This window comes from Phacochoerus africanus, chromosome 1 (genome assembly GCF_016906955.1).
Source record: "Phacochoerus africanus isolate WHEZ1 chromosome 1, ROS_Pafr_v1, whole genome shotgun sequence".
Classification (NCBI taxonomy): Eukaryota; Metazoa; Chordata; class Mammalia; order Artiodactyla; family Suidae; genus Phacochoerus; species Phacochoerus africanus.
The window spans coordinates 201,724,781-201,751,570 of record NC_062544.1 but is presented as its reverse complement, the minus strand read 5'-3'; the positions used below and the strand labels follow the sequence as shown (position 1 = coordinate 201,751,570).

The window sequence follows — 26,790 nt, the reverse complement described above, 5'->3', positions numbered from 1 at the left end:
TATGTTTACAGAGATGTATGGATCTACTGTATGAACATAACCTTGTTCACTGATGTCAAAGTCAAATGATATGCTATTGTGATTTAATAATATAAAATATACTTTCATCATCATACAGTAAATCAATATTCCTTGACAGTTTCATACAGTTTCTTCCCCCAAATATAAGGTAAATGCCACAGCAGAGAACCTGAATATAAAACAACTCTATAGCCCCTCTGAAAGATAAATTGGCTTTTATTAAGGAGATTCATTCTAACAATTGGACGAGCTCTCCAGGAGTCTTTCCTTGAATTGCACACCTGACGAGAGATAGCAGAATTGAAATGGGCTTTTAAGGTATCCCAGCCTGGTTACTTACTAGTTGCATAACCTTGGGCAAGACCCTTTGGGGTTCATCAGAACATGGGTTATAACACTCCCCATACTGGGAGTGCTATGAAAGGATACCGTAAATAGGAGGTACATAAATGCCATTTTTGCCTAGGATTGCCAGGTAAAAAAAACAGGATGCCCAGTTAAATTTCAGACAGTTAACAAATGATGTTTTATATTTTAATTTTATTTGATATTGGACACATATTATACTAAAGAATTATGTATTGTTTATGTGAAATTTAAATTTGAACTAGCATCCTGTATTTTTACTGCTAAATATGACAACCCTACTGGCAGGCCCAGCTCCATTACCCCCAACCCCCACCCCTAAGAGGAGAAACTAGGGCAAAGGGCGGGCTCAGGAGAGAACCTGGGGAGAGGGAAGAAAAGGAAGGGCTTGGGTGTGGGAGGACTCCCTCTCAGGGGTGGGACCGAAACCCGAATCCCCTGACAAGGAGATTCTACCGAACCTCTCAGGAGGTTCTCTCTTGTCGCTGGAGCGGGCCAAACATCCTACGCCCCCATCCGCTGGGAAGGAGCAACTGCCCCTCCACTCACCGTTGCCTCGGCAGCAGCAGCAGCAGCAGCAGCAGCAGCACCGGGCTCCGGACACCAGTTCCTCTCAGACACCGCCAGCAGCACCGATACCAAAGAGGCCGCCGCCATGTCCCAGGAGCCTGGACGCATGTGGATGTGTGGCTGCGTCTCAAATGTCAACCAAATCGTCCCTCCAGGCGGTATGGGAGTCTCTTGTCCTCCTATGGCCACCGTCCAGTCTGAACCAAGGAACAGGCCAATCCGAGCGAGGCATTCGGGAGAGGGCGTCACCACTAAAGCCAATCAACGAACTGCCAGGGCTGCAGTGGCGGCAGGGCAGATCGGGCTGTGCCCAGTGGGAGTGGTCCCTGCTTCCTCCACCTCCTGGGTTCGGGTCCAAGCGGGGTGGGGGGCTGCTGTCCCTAGGCCCCTTAGATTGCCTGGATGCCCGTTGGATGTTTCTTCCTGTGGTCCGTGGGGTTCTTTTCCTTTCGTGGGCTCCAGAGCGATGAGCCCTTCATGACCTTTAATTTTTAGAGTTTTCTGAGGAGGGAGAAGAGAGGGTAGCTGTCCTAATACACAAAAAGGTGTGGGGGAAGAAGAACACAAAGTTTTGTTTTCAAAAATGTGAAAAACATGTATTTTAAAAAATCCTCCTCTTAATTGTCTCAAAGTTGAAATTACACGATTTTAAGATAGACTTAATTTTCTTCTGTAATGCTGTTTTTTAAATTGAGATCTAGTTGGCATACAGCATTGTGTAAAGTGTACAACCTGTTGATTTGATACCTTTACATACACACACATGTACACTGCTAAGATCTTTAGCCCATTTTAAAAATTAGGTTATTCTTACTATTGAGTTTTAAGAGTTCTTTGTGTATTTTAGATAACAGTCCTTTTTTTTTTGGACAGATATGTCTTTCATAAATATTTTCTATCAGCTTCTTCTCTAATTCTCTTAACGGTATCTTTCACACAGCAGAAAATCTTACTTTTAACTTAGTCTATCTTATCAATTCTTTCTTTCATGAATTGTGCCTTTGGTATTGTACCTAGAAAGTCCTCACCAAACCCTAGGTCATCTAGCTTATCTTATTTTATAGGAATATTATAGTTTTGTATTTTACATTAGGTCAGTGATCCATTTTGAGTTAATTTTTATGAAGGGTGCTATGCACACACACATATATATTTACAAGTAGATGTATAGGTGCTCCAGCACTGTTAAAAAGACTATCTTTGCTACATTGTGTTCCTTTTGCTCCTTTGTCAAAGATCAAGTGACTGTATCTATGTTGATCTGTTTATGGGCTGTCTATTCTTTTCAGTTGATCTGTTTATCTATTCAGTGGCCAATACCACACTAATGTTGATTACTGTAGGTTTACGGCAAGTCTTAATGTTGGGTAGTGTCAGTCTGCCAACTTTGTTCTTCTCCTTCAGTTTTGTGTGTGTTGGCTACTTTAAGTCTTTTGTCTCTCCATATAAACTTTACAATCAGTTTTTAAATATAAATAAAATAACTTGCTGGGATTTTGATTGCAATTGAATTGAATCTATAGATCAAGTAGGGAAAACCTGATATTCAACGTAAGGTCCTAGTAGAACTCCTGGAGATAAAATTCATAAACATGTTCCCCCCCCACTCAAGACTGGGTCCCCCTGGAGTTTTTAACCTCTCAGCTTTTTCTACACTGAGCCCCCAACAATCCATCAACTAAAGTTCAGGTTTCCCTACCCCAGCACTGGTTCCTGCAGAAGTTGCTGCTTGTGGGTTTCTGTGATTAAGCTGAGATTCTCTATATTTGCCTGCTGGCCTCTCCAATTTGGGGGCAACTGTTTGCCCTGTGACCCTATGTCTCTTATGGATCTAAGAAGAGTTGTTGATTTTTCAGTTTGTTCAGCTTTTTATTTGTTGTTAGGATGAAGTGGCAACTTCCAAGTTTTTTCATGCTGAACTGAAAACTGGAAGTCCTAAAATATTTTAAAAATAAAAATAGATGAAGCAGTGCATACTTGTGGCTATAGGATACTTAAAATCTGTGCTCCAAGGAAAATACAAAATAAATGTCCAATTAGAAGTTTCTAGTTTTTTAAATAGAAAAAAATTAACAAAGTCAAACAAAACAAAAGGAAAACAAAAGGAAGGAATTACAAAGGATAAAATAATTAATTAGAAAAGAGAAATGGGACTAGTATTCAATAGAATATTTGAAAAAAGCAACAATAGTCATTTGACTAACCTGCTTAAGAAACAAAGAGAGAAAACATAATTGAAATACAAAAACATAAGGGGAAATAACTTCAGACACAGAAAGAAATTAGGAGTTGTATAGGATTAGTTTGTTTCACTCTCCGCAACAAATTTGAAAATGTGGATGAAATGGATGAAATTACGAGAAAATATAATTTATCAATACATCCCAGAAAAGGTAGTAATTCCAAGTAAGTTATCAGAGAAGAAATAGACATCAGAGAAGTGAATTTTCCCACACCCCCATGCACAAAAGCACCAGGCTTATATTATTTCATAGAAGAATTCTACTGAGAAACTTTAAGGAATACATGAGTCCATTGTTATTATTCTGTCCTAAGCACAGAAAAAGAAGGAAACATTTCCAATTCTATTTATGAAATGAGTAAACACTGATAACAAAAACTAATAAAACACACATTTATCACAGATACATATATACGCTGATCATAGAACTTCTTATTCAATAATCAAAACGTGGTATCAGTGAAAGAACAAACAGATCAACTGAAAGAATAAAGTGCCCAGCTATAGGCCCACACAGATACAATCAACTGATCATTAACAAAGGAACAAAACCAATTCAATGGAAGAAAAGAGTCTTTCAACTTGTGATGCTGGAGAAACTGGACATTCACATGCAAATTAATGAATCTAGACACTAACTTTACAATTTTCATAAAAATTATCTCAAAATTGATCATAGACCTACATGTAAAATGTAGAACTGTACAAATTCTACGAGAAAATCTAGGTGACTTTGGGTTTGGCAATGACTTTTAGTTAAAACACCGAAAGCATGATCCAAGAGGGGAAAAACTGATAAATTGTTCCTCATTAAAATTAAAAACTTCTGCACTTCATTGTTAAGAGAATGAAAAGACAAGCCACAGGCTAGGAGAAAAATATCTTCAAAGCATATATCTGGGAGTTTCCATTGTGGCTCAGTGGGTTAAGAACCTGACATAGTTCTGTGAGGATGCGAGTTGGATCTCTGGCCTCGACTGGTGGGTTAAGGATCTGGCGTTGCTGCAAGCTGTAGTGTGGGTTGCAGATGCTGCTTGGATCTGATGTTGCCTTGGCTGTGGTGTAGGCTGGCAGCTGTGGCTCTGGTTTGACCCCTTGTCTGGGAACTTCCATATGCCACTAGTGTGGCCATAAAAAGAAAAAAAAAAAAAAAAAGCCTACATATTTGATAAAAGACTTGTGTCCAAAATATTCAAAGAACTCTTAAAACTCAAGAAAACAAGAGGCTTTGATTGAAGGATGTTTTCTTTCTGGGATTCTGCTCTAATTAAAAAGTGGGCAGACACCTCACCAAAGAAGATATACAGACAAGCAGAAAAAAAGTCACTCACTATCACATGCCATTAGGTAGCTGCAAATTTAGACCATTCTGAGCTGTCACTACATACTTATTAGAATGGCCAAAATCTAAAACACTGAAAACACCAAATGTTAGTATGGGTGTAGAGCAACGGGAATTCTCATTCATTGCTGGTGGGAATGTAACATGGTTTTGCAAGGCAATTTGTAGTTTCTTACAAAGGTAAACATAGTCTTAGCATAAAATCCAGAAAGAGCATTCCTAGGTATTTACTCAAATGAATTGAAAATTTATGTGCACAAATATGTATAGCAGCTTTATTCAGAATTGCCCCCAACTGAAAACAACCAGGATGGCATCTGTCAGTAGGTAAATGGATAAACAACTGTGGTACATTCATACAGTGTAATATAAGGAATATTATTCAGTGATAAAAAGAAATGAGTTATCAATCCACAAAAGACATAGAGGAACCTTAAATGTATATTGCTAAATGAGGGCAGTCAGTCTGATAAGGCTACATACTGTATTATTCCAATTATATGACATTCTGGAAGGGGCAAAACTATAGAGATAGTAAAAAGATAAGTGGTTGTTCAAAGTTTGAGGGGAGGGGAGGATGAATAGGTGCAGCATAGGGGATTTTTAACAGTGAAACCATTGTGTATCATATTATAATGGTGCATACATACATGACATTATGCATTAGTCAAAACCCACAGAATTGTACAACACATCTGGCAATGTAAAATACAGACTTTGGTTAATAACAATGAGAAACTGTTTGGGGGGAGAGTGGGTATATGGGAATTCTCTGTACTTTCTGCTCAATTTTTCTGCAAGCCTAAAACTCCTCTAAAATCTTTTTATTCATGAAAATTTAAATTCAACATGATTTTGCCTGCAGATGGTAGACTTCTGATCGATTCTCCATCCCTCCTTTTTCCTACCTTTTCTTTAGTTTTCTGTATTTTGCTAATATGTTCCACAAAGAAAATGCATTATTTTGACAATAAGATTAAAATTGAGGAAGGGTATATATGGGGGAGGAGAGTGGACATGCAGAGGAAGAGGTAGCTGCTACCCTTCTCCATGTGTGTGTACATGCATTTTCATAGGCACTTGGGTGCCAGGGGGACAGGATGGTCTCAGGAAACAGAAGACGACAGTGCAATGACTGTTGGGATGGTGTGAACTCAGGTGATTTTTCACTTTCTGGGTTCACCTCTTTAGTCAGTTGTGCCATAGGTGACTAATGGTGTGACCCCCTTAGACACGGATCCCAATCTGGTCTTACATATTTGAATAGCTCATCTCCCAACTCCACAAACAGTTCCTACTAGGCAGCACTGGGGGCAAAGAGGCACCATCGCAGTGTGGAGGCAGGTCTAAAACCTTTGTGAAACAAGAGGCTTTGACTGAGGGGTGTTACAGAAGGTATTCTTCCTACCATGTAGCCCAAGTCCAATGGGGAAGATACAGTGAAGGCAGAGACAGATAGGAAGGAGCCTTATTGAGGGGCTATACCTTGAGGCATTTGTGGTGACCCTTATCACCTCCCACAGTGCAACTCTGCTTACTTTATCCTCTATCTCCCATCATCTTTTTTGTACCCCCATTTCCTTTCCCCACCATCTCTCTTCCTCCTCTCTTTCTCTTTTTCTCTGCTCTGCCTTAGCAGAGTGTTTTGCAAACTGCCAGCAGCCACTGCTTAGTGGGTCATACAATCAATTCAGTAGGTGCAATCATTCTAAAACACTTTTTATTAAGAAAAAAATTATTTAAACATGTAGAAAAGTAGGGAGCATAGTAAAATAACCTATATACATACCACTCCCACTTAACAATTATTACTATTTCCTAGGATTGATCACATTTATTCTCTTTGCTAAGGTAGTTTAAATGGCAGACAATGATGCTTCATCCCTAAAACCATCAGGGTAAATCTCTAATGAGGACATTTTTTTTCTTTTTTTTTTTTTGTCTTTTTGCGATTTCTTGGGCCGCTTCCGCGGCACATGGAGGTCGAATTGGAGCTATAGCCACTGGCCTATGCCAGAGCCACAGCAACTCGGGATCCGAGCCGCTGTCTGCAACCTACACCACAGCTCATGGCAACACCGGATTCTCAACCCACTGAGCAAGGCCTGGGATCGAACCCGAAACTTCATGGTTCCTAGTCGGATCCGTTAACCACTGAGCCACGACGGGAACTCCAGAGACATTTTCTTATATAACTACAATACTATACTTTCCAAATGCATATTTCCCTAATTTGGACCACTGTTTTTTTAAAAAAAGAAATAGAATAGAAATCTATATTTCATGGCTTCACATGTAGCAAGGGAAAAATTGATTCATACAATTCTTGTTTTAATTATGTATATTTACATCTATTGTATAATGATATAAAATTCATATCATACTATGGTTTTCAGTCTAAGAAGTTTGAACAGCCTTGCTCTAGGCCTTGCTCTAGTGGTGCTCACAGTGTCGTCCAACACCAACAGCATCAGTTATCCTGGTAACTTGCTAGAAAGGCAAATTCTAAGGTCTCATTTGACACTACTGAATCAGAATCTCTGGAGGGGGGGACCAGGAATTTGTATTTTAGAAAAAATCACCTGAATTTCTGGGTGATTCTGCTAGTTTGAGAAACACTGATTTAGACTAAACTTGGTGGCTCCAGGGGTACCTGACCCTCACCTGTGGCCCAACGTGGGTCCTTTGTCTTCCTCATCGTTGTCAGAGGCAGTGCTGGTAATGCACTAAAAGGGAAGCGCCATCTACCTTGGCAGTGCTTAAAGCATGATTTGTCTTTCCAGGCTCAGGCAAATCCTTACCTAAAGGCACAGAATGGTCTAGATCCATAAGATTAATGATACACAGTTTAGTCCCTATACCAGTAGCATCTGCAAAAAGAGACTAAAGCTCTAACAGGTTATTGTGGGGCTTAAATGATGTTTGTGAAATGCCTACCATCGTAGCAGGAGGTCAGAGCAGTCACGTATTACACGGTGGTGGTAGCTGCTGTATTTGACATTGCCTATCACAACCCTGGGCATATAATTGATGCTCAATAGATGTGACTAATTATTAATTTATTCATTAGAGAGGAAGGCAGGCTATTCTGGCTTGTTCCTTGATTTTGCCATAAATTAGAACAATGTGATTTGTCAGAGACAGGGAATAAATCATAATTAGGAAAACTAAAAGGAGGCACAGAAGGGAGGAGAGCAGGGAAAGAGAGAATATAGGAAGCATGTCCATATTCACGAGAGCAATGGAGACAATGACGATTCTTGGAGGAACAAGGAAGTATGGGCTATTGAAAACTATGCTCATTTCTTAGTTATAGTTACAGAATTTCAGAACTGGAAAAGAGAACCTGGAGTTCACAGACCCACCCCTTCATTGCCCAGGTGAAGCAGCTGAGGCCCCAGTTAGAGATGCAGGGATAAAATTGGTTTCTGAGGACAGGCACTGCCTGTTACATCTTCCATAAAACCAGCCAACTCATCTCCATGGAAACCTCTGAAGATTGTGAAAGTACAGATGTGGGAAGAGAGCAGCCCTCTGAGTGTGATTTATTTCCTTTCTATTTCTTATTTTCCTCTCTCATTCCTATTCATAAGCTTCTCCTGCCTCTTCTTGTTCTCTCCCCCTCTCCTATCCTTTCCATCCACGATTCTCACCCATTACAACCTGGTTCAATTCAAGAATCAGAGGTCACTGGATCTGCAAAGTCCAGAATGTCCCGCATTACCAGTCTCCTTAGTCATGTGCTAGCTTCTAGGGGCCAACTCACAATTGGCTCTGACTGGGCACCAGAGAACTTACTACCAACTGACTACCTCATTAGGTTCCTCAAAAATACTTATGGCCCTTGAATAGCCAGATATCATGGAAACACAACCCAAAGCTGTCTTACTCCTTTGGGTCTTTAACGCCTTTCTGAATTTCTTGCAAGAGGTTGCTATGAAAATTGTTGCTCTACTTGTGCAGGCAGAGTGCAAAGTGCCCAAATATCATGGGGAGGGAGAAACCTCTGCACAAATCTCACGTCGGAGGTGGGCTAACACCATCTCTTAACCTCAGCCCATAATTGTTAGCAGAACGCATTTAAACACGTCCCCAAAGCCCTGGGGTGAGTGGCTCTTACTAGAAACTGAATACGGGTTTTTGAGGTCTGGCTTTTTACACGCCAAAAGGGGAAGCTGAGTTTTCTGAAATAGGCTCAGAACCTGGCGACTGGGTCCCTCCCTCGTAGAATGAATTGAAGGACAACCTGAGCAGATTCGCATTTGCTCAGGCTTTTCCCTGGAGCTCTGCTGAATTCCATTAGTCCGCCTGTCAGGAAGAATCTGGAATCACCTAAGGAAAGCCCAGCACAGCGTCTAACACTGGATATTTGCTCAGAGCAGACGCTCTAAGGACTGATGCGGAGGAAGGTCCACGCGGGTGCTGTCCCAGAGCCTTTCCAGGAGGGAGCACTGGCGAGCCTGACAGTTGGCAGGCGGAGCGCCGGCGCACGGGAAAAGCTGCACAAAGGAAAAGGCCCACACGGTGGACACACCCGTACGCACACTTGTGCACAGCAGGGTCCAAGCACAGCCTGCACTTCCCGCTCCAAGTACGGATGTGTACAGGAGACGCTGATAACTGAATGCGACCCCCCCCCCCCACAAAAGGGGGTAACAAACTCCAGCCGCTTCCATTCCTCCATAACAACACTTCGCCCCCTCCAGCCCCGCCAGGAGTCAGGACCGGACCGGCAGCAGGGCCTCACCCAGCCCTCCTTCCCGAGCACTCACAGCTGGCCCCCTTCATGCCTCGGCTTCTCGACGGATATCTGGCGGGGGGAGGAGGGGCGATCCAGGAAGGCGAGCTTCTGGCATTCAGAACCCGGGTGCTGCTGGCTGGCGCGGCGAAGTCGCTATCTTATGTCCTCGACAGCTAGAGGACAGATCGTGAATCGCCCGGGGTCTGGGGACCTGAGTGCAGGCTTCGCTCGCGGGAAAGAGCGCCGCTTCCCTGCCCAAAAAAGAGCGGCGCTCGCGCGCTTGCGCGCCTCTCCCTGAGCCTTGGGCACCGCCCCCGGACAGGGAAAGGTGGGCGCGTAGGCGGGAAGCGCCGGGGCCAGCTGAGCGGCGAGTGGGCGGTGCAGACGACCCCCAATCGCCTCAGCTTCTGTGCCTTCCGAACCCGCAGACTCTGCGCGCCCCCAGCGCGCTGACAGAGCATCCTTCATCCCGACCGTCTGAGAAGCAGCGCGGGAGACACGACCACAAGTCTAGAAACCCGTGCGCCTGCTCGGCCTAGGAAGCCAGATGCGCAGTTACAGCTAGATGGGGCGACTCTTCTCACCTCCAGAACTGCCACTTTCGGCTTAAAGCCAGGAGTTGCCTTGGGAAAGCTGCTCGACCTAACCTTTAAAATAATCCTCTGTAGGGCGTGACTGGCGTCCTCTAGCCGCGCGGCCCTGGGGAGTTGGCCTTGGCTGGAAGTGACTCGTTTTGTGCCTGAGGAGAGCGAAGAATAGTGTGAGGGAGGAGATGCCTTAAAAAAATCATCTAGCAGCAGTAGAAACAGTTTTATGTTGCTTTGTACCTTTTTTTTTCCCGAAATGCTATTTTGGTTAAAAGAAGAAATGGCCCCTCAGGAGTTCACCCGGCGACTGGCTACAGTGATCACTCATGTCGGTAAATGAAGCTTTTTTAATCCTGCATTTTATTAATAGAGGGTGGGGGCGCAGTCTCGGGCCTGCCCGCCCGCCACCCGGCCCCCTGGCAGTCCTGGGAAGGCCGTGGGGCGCATGCCGAGCGTCTCTCTGCCTCAGGTGCTGCTCCCGGCGGGCACTGGCATCCCTGGGGCGCTGCGCTTGGGATCCGGGGGTCCCTCACGCCTGGCAGGGCCAAGACAGGCCGTGGGGCAAGTGCCTTCACCAGGGAGTTGCCATTTGTGTTGAGTTCTAAACTGAGGGCTCTTGGGCTATTAGGGCCTGTTACCCACCCTGCTGACCGCAGACGGGGGTGGGGAGTTGTGTGGTGATACTACAAACTATTAAGTAGATTCTCCTGTGCTTTAGTAAGTTCCTGTTAATTATCTATTTGTACAATAGTATGTATGTGTTATTTCCACCCTCTCAATTCCTCCCTCCCCTGCAAAGGTTTTACCTGTGGTAACCATAAGATTTGTTTTGAAATCTGTAAGTTTCTGTTTTATAAATAAGTTATTCTGTATCATTTTTACTAGATTAAACATGTAAGTGATATCATATGATATTTGTCTTTCTCTGCCTGGACCTAGAGATTATCATACTGAGTGAAATAAGTCCTTGGCCTGTGCTATAGCAGTACCTCCTGGAGGTGTCTGGACCCTGGCTAACCCCAGTGAGAAACCTCTGCAAGCACCTCCACCCCCATCAAGCAATTTTAATCCTCTTCCATGTGTTACAAAACGGGAGCAAACATATGTGCCTTGCTCCTGAAATAAGGGTTGTGGTGGAAAGTCAGGCCCTATATAATAGTAGGAGAACACTGATACAGTGGCAAGTTAATTCTTAATGTTTTCTTCCCCCAGCCCTTCCCTGGTCCTCCCCAAATAAAAAATATGCTTGGGTTCAGATGCTTCAGATATAGATGACTGGAATTAGCTGGATAATTTTCTCTGTTGCTCACTTCATTTTGAGACCCTTCTATATATATGCAAATCAGTTTTCACTGACAAGGCCAGGAAGTTTTCAGTGTTCCACCCATTTGTTAAACTGTCTTCTTGATATTTACATGTTTAGTATCATTTTGATCAGTGAACCATTATTGCTTTCGGAGCACCCTGGTTCAATGTGTTTATTGCAATAACTATATACATCTTGAATGTACACACGTGGAGATTTACTTTGTGAAGATGATTTATATGGAAGAAGCTCAGTTTTGATGATTCTGGTGCCAAATGTGGCCACTGAACTGATTTTTCCTTAAGACAGAATGTCAGTAGAATCCTACCAGGGAAGGCTGAATGTGAAATACTGCTGAAGGCAGCAAGAGATAAAACAGAATTTTGAGTTTGAAATATATTGCATGTCGAGATGATTGTGCTAAATACCGGTGTGTGCATGAAATTGTGGTGCAGGAAAAGTAGTGGAACAGGGATATGACTGTCTGAATTTGAATTCTGCCCTGGACAAATCATTCAACCTTAGTCTGAAATATGAGAATTTTAATAATCCTTCCCCATGCAGCTCAAAGGCTGCTTATAAGATAATGTGGGTAAAAACGTCATCTAACCTGTGACTGTGTTACTGGCCCTCTCCCTGGGCCCTCTGCCACTAAAGATCTCAGGTAGATCCCTGGGCCTCTTTCAGGGTGACGCGTCCCATCTATTAAGTGAGAGGTAGACCTGGATGATTATTAAAGTCTCTCCTATTTCTTTGGATGTAGGGTCTTCTTGAAGATCTGGTAGACAGTATTCTTTGGCTAACACCAGACTGCCTGTGGGGCTTACTTAGGCTGTGGTATTTTCTTGCCCACCTTACTCCCTCCCTCATTCCATAGTCAGCTCCATGGAGGATACAGACATGAATTTGTTGTAGTTTCTACCCTCACAGAACTTCTAATGATCCCTGTCATGTGTGTGCTTTGCAGCACTCTGTCTCCTGTGTAATCTCACAAACCCATGAAGTAGGTGGATTGTACATTATCACCCCCATTTTACAGTGAGGGAATTGAGACTTAGGGGTTTCATCATCTACGGTCTCAAGGGGTAGCAAGTGGCAGGCTCAGGACCAGAAGACAGCTCTTCAGGTGCTGTTTGGGGATCTCACTGAGGGGTCTCTATCCCTGCAGCAGCCCCTGTCTTCTTAGAGTTGCACTGAGTAACTAATGGAGCTTCTGCTAGAGTGGATTGGCTTTGTGTTTTTGTTTGTTCTTTCAGTTTTATTGAGATATAATTGACATACAGCAAGCACTGTATATGTTTAGGATGTACAACATAATGATTTGACTTACAAACATTGTCAAATGATGACCACAACAAATTAGAGAACATTCCTCATCTCATGTAGATACAACAGTAAAGAAATAGAAAAAAAAAGTTTTCCTTGTGATAAGAACTCTTAGAATTTACTCCCTTAACACCTTTCATATATAATATACAGCAGTATTAATTATATATATTATATCCCTAGTACTTATTTATCTTATATCTGGAAGTTATACATACATTCATTCTTTTTCAGATTCTTTCCCCATATAGACTATCACAGAATATTGAGTAGAGTTCCCTGTGCTATACAACAGGTCTGGGTAGATGATGGCCAAGAAGACAAGGCTCCCTTTCCCCTCAGTTCCCAGTTAAGGGATATAGTATCTCACCAGCTGCAGCAGGCTGTTAGCATTTCTTATCTTCTCCAGCTCCCAAGTTGCAGAGGTTAAGTTCTGGTGAGTATGGCTGAGAAGTTGGAGTCTATCTCTCCCACTCATCCTTCACTCATAGAAGTTCTAAACCAGATGTAGGAGTCCAAGAATACTGAGCCCTGATTGCCCTTGCCTCAGCTCCCTTGTAGGGCACAGTTTTGACATTGGAAGAGACATGCTAAGAAGATGAGCAGCTTCTATCCTTGGCTTGGAGATTCTACTTAAGGAGAGAGACATTCCATAAAACTAGTGAGTACAAAGCTCTCCCCAAAGGAACTGACTATTTGAAACAGAGTGTCAGAGAAGTTGAAACTTGAAGACACTCTTGGAAACAATGGGGATTTTGGTGATAAAAAATCAAGAGAAGGCTTGACAGCTCTATGAGAGCAATAGGCTAAACCATAGGCCAGCTTGTTTACCAAGGAGAACCAGGGAAAGAGTTAAGATGAGCCTTCCTGAGATATAACAAGCATCAAAGCCTCAAAAACTACCCCTGCCTAAGTTTGATTGGATCAGACTGTAGAGCACTTGACACCTCAGGGTATTGTTGAAAGCTAGAGCAATCAGCTGGTGTCTTACTCCATTGGGACTGTTAGGACAAAATATCACAGGATAAGTAGTTTAGAAACAGGAATTTGCATATATTCTCATAGTTCTGGAGGCTGGAATTCTGAAATTGGGTACTGGTGTGGTCATTGAGGACCTCCTCTGGGTCAGATTCTGGGTTATATAGCCTCACATGACAGAAGGTGCTAGAAATCTCTAAGGAGGCTTCCCCCCCAACCCCTGCACTTGCAACATGTGGAATTTCCTGGGCCAGGGATCAAACACACAGCACAGCAGTGACCTGAGCCACAGCAGTGACAACACCAGATCCTTAACCTAAAACTGCTGAGCCATCAGCCACCAGGGAACACCTGGAGCCTCTTTTATAAGGCACTAATCCCATTTATGAGGGTTCCACCTTTATGACTTGAGCACTTTCTAAAGCCCCCATCTACTAATACAGTCAGCTTTAGGGGTTAGGCTTTCAACATGTGGATTTTGAGGGGATACAAACATTCAGACCAGAGTAGCGTGTGATATCAACAGAGGCAGACAACTTAACAAATCAGAAGAGACAGGCAAAGGAAGCCCTATTAAACCCACTGTTATCCAAAGGTGACTGTGAGCATGTCCAAGGCCGCAAAGTGAAAGAGTAATATTAGAGGCTTCATCCTACAAGGGAAACAGACTTCACTAAAATAGCTATGTAACTAAGTGAACAAATGAACAAAGACCAACAAACAAAAACAAGCCCCAGAGATGGGGAGGAGGGGAATTAGTATCCAATTATTATGTAAAATGTCCAATTTTCTTTTCTTTTTTTTTTCGTCTTTTTGTCTTTTTAGGGCCACACCTACAGCATATGGAGGTTCCCAGGCTAGGGGTCCCATCAGAGCTGTAGCTGCTGGCCTATGCCACAACCACAGCAATGTGGGATCAGAGCTGCATCTGTGGCCAGCACCACAGCTCACAGCAACACCAGATACTTAACCCACTGAGCAAGGCCAAGGATCAAACCTGCGTCCTCATGGATGCTAGTTGGTTCACTAACCACTGAGCCACAATGGGAACTCCAGATGTCCAATTTTCAACCAAAATTTATAGTCTGCACACACAGGAAAGTGTGACACATAAACAAGAATTTAAAAAGCAGACATGAGAAACTGCTTGTGAAAAGACTCAGATGTCAGATTTAGCAAAGGCTTCAATGTAGTACAGGCACTGTAAATATGTTCAAAGAACTAAAGGAGGGAGTTCCTGTCGTGGCGCAGAGGTTAATGAATCTGACTAGGAACCATGAGGTTGTGGGTTTGATCCCTGGCCTTGCTCAGTGGGTTAAGGATCTGGCATTGCCATGAGCTGTGGTGTAGGTTGCAGACATGGCTCGGATCCCTAGTTGCTGTGGCTCTGGTGTAGGCTGGCAGCTGCAGCTCTGATTAGACCCCTAGCCTAGAAATCTCTACATGCCGCAGGAGCGGCCCAAGAAATGGCAAACAGACAAAAAAGAAAAAAAAGAAAAAAAAAAAACTTAAGGAAACCATGATTAAAGAAGTAAAGGAAACTATAATACAATTTCTCACCAAGTAGCAAATAAAGAGTTAGATATATTAAAAAAAAGTGTCAAATGGAAATTCTGGAGTTGAGAACTATAACTGAAATGAAAGATTCACTAGAGGTGCTGAACAGTGGATTTGTTCTGGCAGAAGAAAGAATTGAGGAACTTAAAGATAGGCTAGTTATGCAACATGAAGAACAGAGAGAAAAAAAGAATGAAGAAAAGTGAATATAGCCTTAGAGAAATGTGGAACACATGTATGCACCAACATACATAAAATGGGAATACCTGAAAGAAGAAAGAGAAAAATGAATGGAAATAGTATTGGAAGAATTAATGCCAAAAACCCATCCCATTAAAAAAAATAATGACAATAAAAACATTCATTAACACATCCAAGAAGCTCAGTGAAGACCAAGTAGGATAAAGACAAATAGAGCCACACTGATCACATCACAGTAAAAATACTAAAACCAAAAGAGAAAAATTTTAAAGACAAGAAAAAGTGACTTGTTATGTATATAGGAATGTTAGTAAGTTTAACAACTGACTCATCAGAAACAATAAGCACTGGAAAGCAGAGGGGTGACATATTCAAAGTGCTAAGAGAAAAAGTTGTCAACCCCAAATCTTATATCCAACAAAACTATCTTTCAAAAATGGAGGTGAGGAGTTCTCTTGTGGTGCAGCTGGTTAATGATCCAGTGTTGTCACTGCAGCAGCTTGGGTCATTGCTGTGGCATGGGTTCGATCCCTGGCCTGGGAACTTATGCCACACAGGTGTGGCCAAAAAAAAAAAAAAAAAATGAAGACGAAACAAAGACATTTCTGGGTAAAGAAAAGCAGAGAATTTCTTGCTAATGGAGACACCATACCAAAAATACTAAAGAAAGTTCTTTAGGCTAAAAATAGGTGATCTTAGATGGACATTCAAATCCATATATTAAAAAAAAAGAGACCAATAAAGGTAATTCTGTGTATAAAAGACATTATTATTTAGATATAATGTGGTCCTCTAAAGACTGAATGGGTGTTATTGTATTTATGACGTGAAATGCCAGCTTTTGATGAAGGATGCCAAGCAAATATTAACTGAAATGTTGTCATGGGAAAACAACTATTTATGCTATAGAGAGTGGTCATTTATGAAACCAAGATTCCTTAGGATCAGTGTCTAATAATATTGAGTTAGAGGTGATCATTTAATGTGGAGGGTATCAATGGCAATTCCTTCCTTTTCAGATGTGAAGTAAGGCTGTGCCCAGGCTTTGCCATAAAACAGCGGTGTAATAGCCTTTAGCACCTCACTTTGCCCCTGAGTCTTGGTTCCCTCACATGTAAAATAAGGATAATAGTACTCCATAGGACTTGTAGAAGATGAATTTCTACATGGTGTCTTAATGAGTGCTTACCTGTTGAAGGGGAGAAACTTGCGAAGCAGGGATAGCGAGAGTGGCTTTAGATGCAAGGACAACATTCTCTCCTACTTTGTCCTTTGCCCTGGTGCATCACAGGCACCATCAGTGCTGCTTCTCTTCCTCCTGCTCCTCCCCAGCTTCTGTCTGTGGAGGTCTTTTTTGGCAGAGTTGTGGGCCAATCCTGATCTGAATTTGCTGTTTTGGAGAAAAGTGCTCATTCTTGCTTCTGGGGCCACCCTTCTGCTTTCTTCTTTGTGGTGCCCTAAACAAAAACTCAGAAGTAAAATCCAGGAGTTCCCATTATGGATTAGTGGGTTAAGGATCCAGCATTGCTACAAGCTACGGCATAGGTTGCAGATGTAGCTCAGATGCAGTGTTGTGGCTCTGGTGTAGGCCAGCAGCTGCAGCTCCTTTTCAGCCCCTAGTCTGGAAACTTCCATATGCCACAGGTGAGGCCATAAAAAGAAAAAAAAAAAAAGAAAAATAAAAGAAAAAAGAGAAGTAAAATCCAACTGCCCAAGTGTTGCTGACTCTCTGCACTGTGGACACCCTCCAGGCTTTCCTGCTGGTGGAGACAGGTTAGAAAAGCACAGGAGAGTGGAATATTGCCTCTAACAAGTGTTATCTTCCTGGTATCAGAGAGGATCTCCCACTGAAAGTTTCAAGATTTTAATTTCCAGTGTGTCTGCAGGTTGAGACTGAGCCTTTTAGCACAAGGGGTTTGATTTGCTTTCAAGGAATGCTTTATTATTATTTTCAAAAATTTTAAATTCGAGTATAGTTGATTTACAGTGTTGTGCCATGAATGCATTATTAAAGCTTTAGCCCTCCATTGTGCTGTGCTGTCATCCAGACCAGGATCCCACATTATCTGACCTCGAAAAAAACCTGTGGGGGTTAATAACCTGTCTAAGGTTACAGATTCCAAGTAGTAGAAGCTCTAAGAAAGAGCTTAAATATTAAAAAGTTAACCATCAAAAATATTGGTGGGGAGAGGATCCCTGATCACTCTCTCCTTTGGATCTGGGACAGGTCTTTTCTGGGATGACAGTTACACATATGAACTAATAGACTGGCAAATACTTAAAAGTAGTATAAAATTAGACCCTAGGCTGAGGATGGGAAGAGGAGGGTAGGGGAAGATGTAATAAGAGCAACTTCTCTGTCCTGTTTTGGTTTTGTATTGAAAGTTTTTTTTGTAAGATGAATATCCATTTAAAAAAGAAAACACTTTTATTGAGTGCAATGCCTTTTGACATGTGCCTTTGTATCTTTACAGCTTGGGAACGTAGGTATTATTACTCTCATTTTGCTCAATGGCAAAACTAAGAATGAAAGAAAAGTTAAGTAAGTTGCTTAAAGCCGCTAGTCTGTCAAGATTGGACTGAGGTCTAATTTCTAAGCCTGTGCTCTTTCTGTTATATCAAGGCAGAAATTTTTATTGCTACTTGAAAATAATGAATTATTTAGTGGATATTTGTGTTAATTTGGTTCTGAGGAAAGATTTCTGCCTTATCTACCTCCTGTGTGTCCCCTTCCTAGAGCTTTATGGATTAGCAGGAGAGGAGCATGAAAGGAATGATAACTGATTCATCTTATCCTTAGGTTTAGCTCAGTACCTGGCTTTATTAATGAAAATGCTCTTTTTTGGGGGGGAGGGTTGTCTGTTCTATTTGACTTGGTTGGAAAGGGCCCTGATGGCAGTATTCTAGTCTCTCTGGGTCTCACTTCCCTCTCTCTCAGTCTTATTTGTAGTTCTTCTCACCAGCAGTGCTCTGCCTAAATCTTTCAGTATTTGTCTCAAGCTTCTTTCCCCCAGGAGTCCTGCACAGAATGAACCAGGCCAGGCCCAGCCTCTTGTTCCCTTTTCTGAGCACCTGCAATAGTCGGTGGCCATCTCATATGTGTTTTTCAGCATTTAGTTGCAGTCTGTCTTGGATTTTTTTCTTTGTTCCAAATAATGATGCATATTTTGTTGATTGAACATGTAATAGACTAATAAAACGACTGTGTCTTACCTCAAGGTAGAAATCTCAACTGAAATTGCTTTGTGACCTTGCAGGCTAAATTAACCATGTAGTAGGAGATAAGAATTACATGTTTGGAGTTCCCTAGTGGCTTAGCAGGTTGAGGATCTGGCATTGTCATTGCTGTGGTGCAGAGTTCTGTCCCTGGCCCAGGAACTTCTACATGCCATGGTCGTGGCCAAGAAAAAAAGAAAAAAATCACATGTTTAATAGAATGGACTTTATTTATTCTCTGAATTTCCTCATCTCTAAAGTAGAGTGATAATTATGTTGGTCCCTTTGCTTATGTTATAAGCAGAACTATGCTATGTAGTTGAAAGTGGTTAAAAATAAATCCTTTGAGGACTATAGCCAAAGAGTCTCTGAATATAAAATGACCTCAGTTGCCTGATTTATGGACTAGCAGGAGTGAAAGAAGTGATTTATTGTCTCTCCAATCTAGTTAAGAGGAATACTCTACCAGCATTCCTCTAGTACTTACTAGAAACCACAGCTTGAGCAGTGTGAGCTTGCCCTGTGGGGCACGTGTTGAAAACAGGATGGTTTCAATGCCTGCAGGAGGAAGCAGTGGGGCTGATGTGGACAGAGGAAGTGGGACAAAAGGGTGGCAGAGGATGTGAGAAGGCCACTGGACCCCACGACTTAACCCTGGCAGCAACGGAAATTGTGAATGGCTGCCTTGAGGGAGTGTGCAATAATCTGTGCTCTTGCTGAGAATCTCCTTGCTACTTCCTTTACAACTAGCCTGGGCTGTCCAGGGTACTGGAGAGAGAGCAGTGCTAGGCCTAAGAGATTGCGAAGCCATCATGTGCAGGGGGGCTACTCTTCCACATTTTATTATTACTGTAGGGACAATAAATTCACGTGAAGCACTGCATCCGGGCTGTGTTTGCAACTGTTATAAAATTATTTGAATCAGCGTCTTTGGCAGATCTTTGCAAGTCTTCTGTGCCTCCTCCAGCAGGAGAGATTTTTGTTTTACTCTTCTTCAAGCTGCAGTGGGTCTTCACCTGTGCCCTGGAGTCCAGTTAGAAGGTTGGCTACTTTCCCCCCAGGAGCTAAAGGATTTTGTCTGTAGGGAGAAATTTGCATTCCTAGGCACCTCTCCTCCTCCAGGTCTTTCTCCCATGGAAGCTCTCTCAAGTCTCCCACCAGGTCCCTAATCCAGGGAGAAGAGCTGCAGATGGCTATGAATACCCCCTGCATCCTGGCTCACTCAGCCTTTCACAATTCATTTGAAATGTTAGGTGATTTCTTCTTATTTGCTTGTAGGGGTTTAAGACAGGTTATGCTTTTATAGTTTATTTGGCTTTTTCTTGTTGTTTGAGTGAGAGTGAGCCTCTCTGTAACATTTTGAATTCTAGAGGGAAAGCAGAACATCTCCTTGGTGTTTTATCTTGTGTGTATTTACAGAGAAAATGTGCTTCACCTATAGCCTTCCTTCATTACATTGTTGCTTCAGGCAAGCTACTGTGCTTGCTGTAGCAGGACCCTTGCAAACTATTCTAGTAAACTTGGTCTCAAATGTTTTCTCTGTATTTTGCCAGGTGTCAGGAGCCTTGAGTGTTGAATAACTGTAGTTCATCTTTAAGAGAGCTAAACTAGATGAAAATGCTTTCCTCCATCTGCTGTCCAGCAACCAACTAAGCACAGGGATCTCTCCTGTCAGAGAGCCAGGGGTGTTGTGCACAGCCATTGGATGGCTGGCCCCCTAACGGGGCCTCCCTTGACCTGCTGTGGCCAAGGGACTATGTTTTTGCTATAAAGGCTCATCTGTGTTCTGTATTTTTATTTTTTTTAATTAACTAATTTATTTATTTTGTCTTTTTGTCTTTCAGGGCTGCACCTACGGCATATGGAGGTTCCCAGGCTAGGGGTCCAATTGGAACTGTAGCTGCTGGCCTACGCCACAGCCACAGCAACGCTGGATCCGAGCCACATATTCAAACTACACCACAGCTCACAGCAGTGCCAAATCGTTAACCCACTGAGCGAGGCCTGGGATCAAACCCACTTCCTCATGGATGCTAGTCAGGTTTGCTAAGCACTGAGCCATGACAGGAACTCCTGTGTTCTGTATTTTTAAAAAAGCTTCAAGTAGCCTGAAATTTCTGCTGAATTACACTTAATATAGCTAATTTTAAAGTATCCGTCAGAATAGTTGAAATCATTGAAGATCAAAATGGAAATGGTCCTGCTCATCTTAGAATTTTCTCTGAAGGATGAGTCTGTTGCCCCGTCGACTTCCCTTTAGGTGTCAGTGAGCATGGCCCAGTCAGAGAGCCTCCGAGCCCAGTCTAGCATCATAGAATAGCTCTTCCCAAACAGGTAAAAGTTCTTTTACTGCTAACTACAAGATATGGGTGTTGACTGATTTTAATGAGTTTGGAAAGGAAAACTATGTCATTATCATAGACTTAACTGAATTCAAGCACTTATTTCTTACTAGCAGACAATAATGATAACAATAAACAAGAGATTTTGGAATTTAACACATTGATGTTATTAAAGATGTATGTATTTAATTCACATTAGCAAAGGACAAAATAGGTTGCTTTGTAGCACCCTGCTCTTGGTGGCAGGGAGAGGATTTGAACCCAGGCAGATTTGGCTCCATGGTCTGTATTCCTGATCAGTACTACTCCATAGTCCATGTTCTGCAGGTTGTCAGTATGTTACAGAATCTAGAGCAGGAAGCTCCATTTGGCTTGTTTTCAGGGTGCTGCTTCTTTCTTTGGGTTATAGTCCAAGGCCACTTGTCCTTATGTGGCCATGTCAATAGTTAGGTACCACAACTATATCAAGATACCAACTGGTCAGAATTGCTGTTGTGGCTCAGCAGTAACGAGCCTGACTAGTATCCATAATGACACGGGTTCAATCTATAGTCTCGCTCAGTGGGTTAAAGACCCACCTTGTGAGCTGTGGTGCAGGTCGCAGATATAGCTTGGATTTTGTGTTGCTGTGGCTGTGGCCTAGGCCAGCAGCTGCAGCTCTGATTTGACACCAAGCCTGGGAATTCCATTTGCTGCAGGTGTGGCCCTAAAAAGAAAAAAAGAAAAAACAAACAAAACAACTGGTCAATGAACAGGTTTTTAGAGAGCGCCCATCATAAGCAAGGCACTGTGCCAGGCCTGTAGCCCATGAGATGTTGTAGGAGAGCATTAGATGAGGAAGCTGCAGACCTGAGTAACCCACCAGCCACTGTAGCAACCAGCTAACAAAGGATCCGAGGGGTTTGGGTGGGAGGTCTATAAGCCACTGGACTAGAAGAGAATCTCTAAGGCCCAATCTGATAGTTATATCAAGAGAATGAAAAAAAGTCACACATTGGTCCCTGATTGGTTGCCAATCCAGATAGTCCTGTCAGTTTGGAGGCTTAAGTTTTTGTGAGCTTCAGTGATTCAAGAAAGTTTCATATTGGATGTACGACTTGAGCTCAATCCTAATAGAAGGAGAGGATTTAGGTAGGTAGAGAGGGGAAGGCTTTCTAATTGGGTGGGATAAAGAGTGGCCGCCTTTGGTAAATGCATTGGTCTTACTGTGCTGGTTGCCCCATTTATTCCACTCTTTGCTTAATTTCCCTGGTCAGTGAACCTCCCCTGGACAACTGAGAAGTTTTGCCTTGAAAGAAGGAATGACCTTGAGCTCGAAGGCAGATCTATGGTGTCTTACCTTTTTTCTTTTTTCACATGCGTAGATCCTTTCCTAAAGGAAATGGGCTGGAGAGGCTAGAGGACATGGAAATAATATTGAAAATGTTATCATAGTTACCATTTATTTTCTGCCTGTTTAGTGTCACATTTTGTGCTTTATATATACTGTTGCTTTAATTAAATTTAATCAGAAGTACAGCCCATTTTTATGGAGTAGAAATTTGAGACTTAAACAGATTAGGAAATTTGCCCAAGATGATACAGAGTGCAAAGGTCAGAATTAGAAGTCAAGGTTGGCTGGCTTTAAGGACTATGGCTTGTCATAGAGAATTCCAATATAGAATGGACTATAAACCAGTAAATGACAGACATGATACTAGTTTTAAAAATCTTTTGGGCATTCCCATTGTGACACAATGGGATTTGGTGGTGTCTCTGCAGCTCTAAAATGCAGTTTCAATCCCCGGCTTGGCACAGTGGATTAAAAGATATGATGTTGCTGCAGCTGTGGCTCGGATCTGATCCTGGCCCAGGAACTCCGTGTGCCACAGGGTGGCCAAAAAAGAAAATAAAAATAAAAATCATTCAAAAATGAAATGGAAACTAAAAGCATTAGTTCCCAAAGTATAAGTATTTTACCAGCCACCTGAAATGTTCATTTATCACTTTCTTCCAAAGGAAAACTCATTTAAAATTTGAAGGTTTACTTTGTAGTCCTTAAATATGCAAAGGTGATATATGTGTAACACTTAAACAAAAATAAGCCTTTGTTGGAGTTCCCATCATGGCTCAGTGGCAATGAACCCACTGATATCATCATAGTATCCATGATGAGGCATGTTTGATCCCTGGCCTTGCTCAGTGGGTTAAGGATCTGGTATTGCTGTGGGCTGTGGTTGTAGGTCTCAGATGCAGCTTGGATACTGCATTGCTGTGGCTGTGGTGTAGGCTGGCAGCCAGCTCTGATTCAACCCCTAGCCTGGAAACTTCTATATGCTTTGGGTGTGGCCATAAAAAGACAAAAAAAAAAAAAGCCTTTGTTCAGGAAGAAATTTTTGAGAGTGCTGCCTACTTGGTACTTCTTATGCTAAGCACCAGAGTCCTAGGGAAAGATAAATCTAATAAAGGTACAACCTCCAATTATAATAGCAAGGTAACAGCACCAGTGTGCTCTTTTGCTTAGTATGGAAGAATCCCTATATTTAGAGGACTTTACTATGTGGGAGATTCAAATATGAAGTATATGGCTGGACAAAATACAGGTGTCCAAAATGTTTGAGCATATTGGTCTTCCCTGTCTTAGAAGAATTAATTCTGTATTTCTTAGAAGATAATTCGTCCAGTTATCAGATCCCATTTCTTATCTAGTCATGTCTTGGTTTGTATCTCCGTTTTTGTTTTTATTTTTTAAAATATATTATCAGATCAGTTTAGATTCATTTTAGCTCTTTTCTCTTTCTGTATCCAAGGAAGCTAGAATGAATTCAGTCACTGAAGGGAAAGGTCTGTTTGCCTGTTTTTCCTTACTTTTCCTCTAAGTTAAGACTAACCACATTTACTGAGGACCTCCAGAGCTAGCCATGGGCCAGTTGCTGGGGTCAGGGGGTGAAGGAGCAACCATGATCCATGCCGCTGAAGGCCAGAACCTGGGTGCCTCCACTGCTGCCACCCTAGTGTCCTGCACGCTTGTTAGGTATACTGGGGATTTGGAAGAATGAAAGGTTCTCCTGGGGCTTACTATCTGACAGGGAGGCAAATGTTAAGCTGTAAGCTCCAGGAGGAAGTTTCAGGCAATTAGCCGTTACTCCCCAGTACCTGCCTCATAACGTGGGCTTTTCTCCTGGTAGTCTCCAGGCCTCTCTGCTTCTCTGTGCTCCACATTTGTTGCCTTGCTTGTGCCCCTGGTGATTTAGTTGTGAAACTCAACTCTTTCCCTCCGTGTCTCAAAACTCACATATACAGAAGGTGGAGGGTGCAGGAGAATTTCCCGAAGATGGGAGAGAGGAGATGTTTATGGTCTAGAAACACAGACACTGAAATGGAGCTGGAGACATCACTTTGTTTAAAATGTCACTCCAGCCCCTTGGGGGTTTTATAGGGCCTTCCCTTCTCCATTTCACTGGCTCTTTCCTTCCCTATGGCTCATTCTCACTCTCTTTTTATTTTCATTTAAAACTGTGTGTGTGTGTGTGTGTGTGTGTGTGTGTGTGTATGTATTTGGCTGCATCTGTGGCATATGGAAGTTCTTGGGCCAGATATCGAACCTGCACCATAGGATCGACCTGAACTAATGCAGTGACAGTGCCAGATCCTTAACCCACTATGCCATAGGGAACTCCTTCCCCAATAAAAATTGTGTATATATAAGGTATGTAATGTGATGTTTTGATATATGTACACATTATGAAATGATTACAACAATCTAGCATATCCATCACCTCCCATAGTTACTGTTTCTGTTTGTTTTTTAAAAAAAATTTTATTGTGTATAGTTGATTTACCATATTATATTAGTTTCAGGTGTACAACATAGTGATTCAAAGTTTTTACAGATTATACTCCATTTAAAGTTATTCTTTCCTCTCTTTTTGTCTCCACTGGTGAGGAAGGTCTGGTGTAGGACCTAGACTAGGAAGATGATCTTCAAGAATTTCCCCACTCACATCCCTCTGCTCTTCACTCAATTTGGTTTCCTTTGCATTATTTATCCTTTCAGCAAGCAAAATAAATTTTGCTTCTAAAAGAGGGAAAAAACCTCAAGCTGTGAAATGGGATGTAGACTTTGACATATGGTACAGAGATGAGAAGGAAAATTCCACTAGTCAAACCTGTTTTGCCTTCAAGTGTGGTGTCAGCATTTTCTCCCTCAGTGCCTTGGGTAAACTGAACCGGATTTTAAAGAGAAAGATCATGTACATCATTTTCTATGGCTTTGTGGTATAATCTAAAAAAGAAACAGAAGAAATGGGAGGGGAATGCACATTATGTGGTGTTTCATAAAAGCTTTAAAAACTATGTTTATAAATAATACCTAGCCTGTGTTTAAGGTTTAGAGGAGTCAGTATTATCAGTTCTCCCCAAATTGACCTGTAAATTAAACACTTAAGCCATAAAGCTGTCACTTTGGTTTTTTTTTTTTTAAGAAATCAACCAGCTGATTTTAAAATTTATAATCGGCTAAAAAGTAGTATAATAGGCAAAAAAGAATTTCTATAAAGCAAAGTAATCAAGTCAGTGTGGTAGGACAGACACATAGATCAATAGAACAGAAGAGAGAATCCAAAAACAGTCCTACACAAATATGGCCAATTAGTTCTTTTTTAAAAAAGTTTCATTGAAGTATAGTTGATTTAACAATGTTGTGATAATTTATGCTGTACAACAAAGTGATTCAGTTATACATATACAAACATCCATTCTTTTTCAGATTCTTTTCCCATGTATATTGTCACAGAATATTGGGTAGAGTTCCCTGTGCTCTATGGCAGGTTCCTGTTGGTCAGTCATTCCATATACCACATTGTGCACATGTCAATCCCAAACCCCCAGTTCATCCCTGCTCTGCCCCGACCTGTTCCATTTGGTAATCATAAGTTTGTTTTCAAAGTCCGAGTCTGTTTCTGTTATGCCAATAAGTTTATTTGTATACTTTTTTTTAAGATTCCACATATAAGTGATATCATATGATGTTTGTCTTTCACTGCCTAACTTCACTTAGTATGATAATCTCTAGATCTATCTGTGTTGCTGCAAATATTCCATTATATATATGTACCACATCCTCTTTATCTTATCCTCTGCTGACAGATTTAGGTTGCTTCCATGTCTTGGATACTGTAAATAGTGTTGCAGTGAACATTGCAGAGCATGTATCTTTTTGAATTAAGGTTTTCTCCAGATAGATGCCTGAAAATGGGGTTGATGGATCATATGGTAGTTCTATTTTGAGTTTTTTTGAGGAACCTCCATACTGTTTTCCATAGTGTTGTACCAATTTACTTTCCCACCAACAGTGTAAGAGGGTTCCCTTTTCTCTGCACCATCCCCGTATTTATTGTTTGCAGACTTTTTGATGATGGCCATTCTGACTGGTATAAGGTGACCTCATTATAGTTTTGATTTGCATTTCTCTGATAATTAATGATGTCAAACATCTTCATATGCTTTTTGGCCATCTGTATGTCTTATTTAGAGAAATGTCTATTTAGATATTTTGTCCAATTTTTGATTGGATTTTTTTATATTGAGCTGCATGAGTTGTTTGTATATTTTGGAGATTAATCCCTTGTCAGTTGTTTCATTAGCAAATAGTTTCTTTCATTCTGTGGGTCGTCTTTTCATTTTGTTTATGGTTTCCTTTGCTGTGCCAAAACTTTTGGATTTAATTAGGTCCCATCTGTTTATTTTTGTTTTTATTTACTCTAGGAAGTGAATCCAAAAAGATATTGCTGCAGTTTATACCAGAGAGTGTTCTACCTATGTTTTATTCTAAGAGTTTTATAGTATCTGGTCTTATATTTAGGTCTTTAATCCATTTTGAGTTTATTTATTTATTGTATGGTGTTAGAGAGTGTTCTAATTTCATTCCTTCACATGTAGCTGTCCAGTTTTCCCAGCCCCACTTATTATTAAAGAAACTCTTTTCTCCATTGTGTATTCTTTCCTCCCTTGTTGT

The 26,790-nt window shown here is 41.7% G+C and overlaps 1 protein-coding gene across 2 annotated transcripts in view; it reads left to right on the top strand.

The window, feature by feature from the left end:
- The first annotated feature begins 9,779 nt into the window (after window positions 1-9,779).
- The window catches only part of MCF2L2 (MCF.2 cell line derived transforming sequence-like 2), a 252,449-nt gene continuing 235,438 nt past the window's right edge, over window positions 9,780-26,790 (top strand). For both annotated transcript variants that reach the window (XR_007135864.1, XM_047787395.1), the window contains exon 1: window positions 9,780-10,201. Coding sequence is in view for 1 of the 2 variants with exons in the window: in XM_047787395.1 (XP_047643351.1) it covers window positions 10,096-10,201 (106 nt within the window). In the remaining variant the exon portion in view is untranslated. The remainder of the gene's footprint in view (window positions 10,202-26,790) is intronic.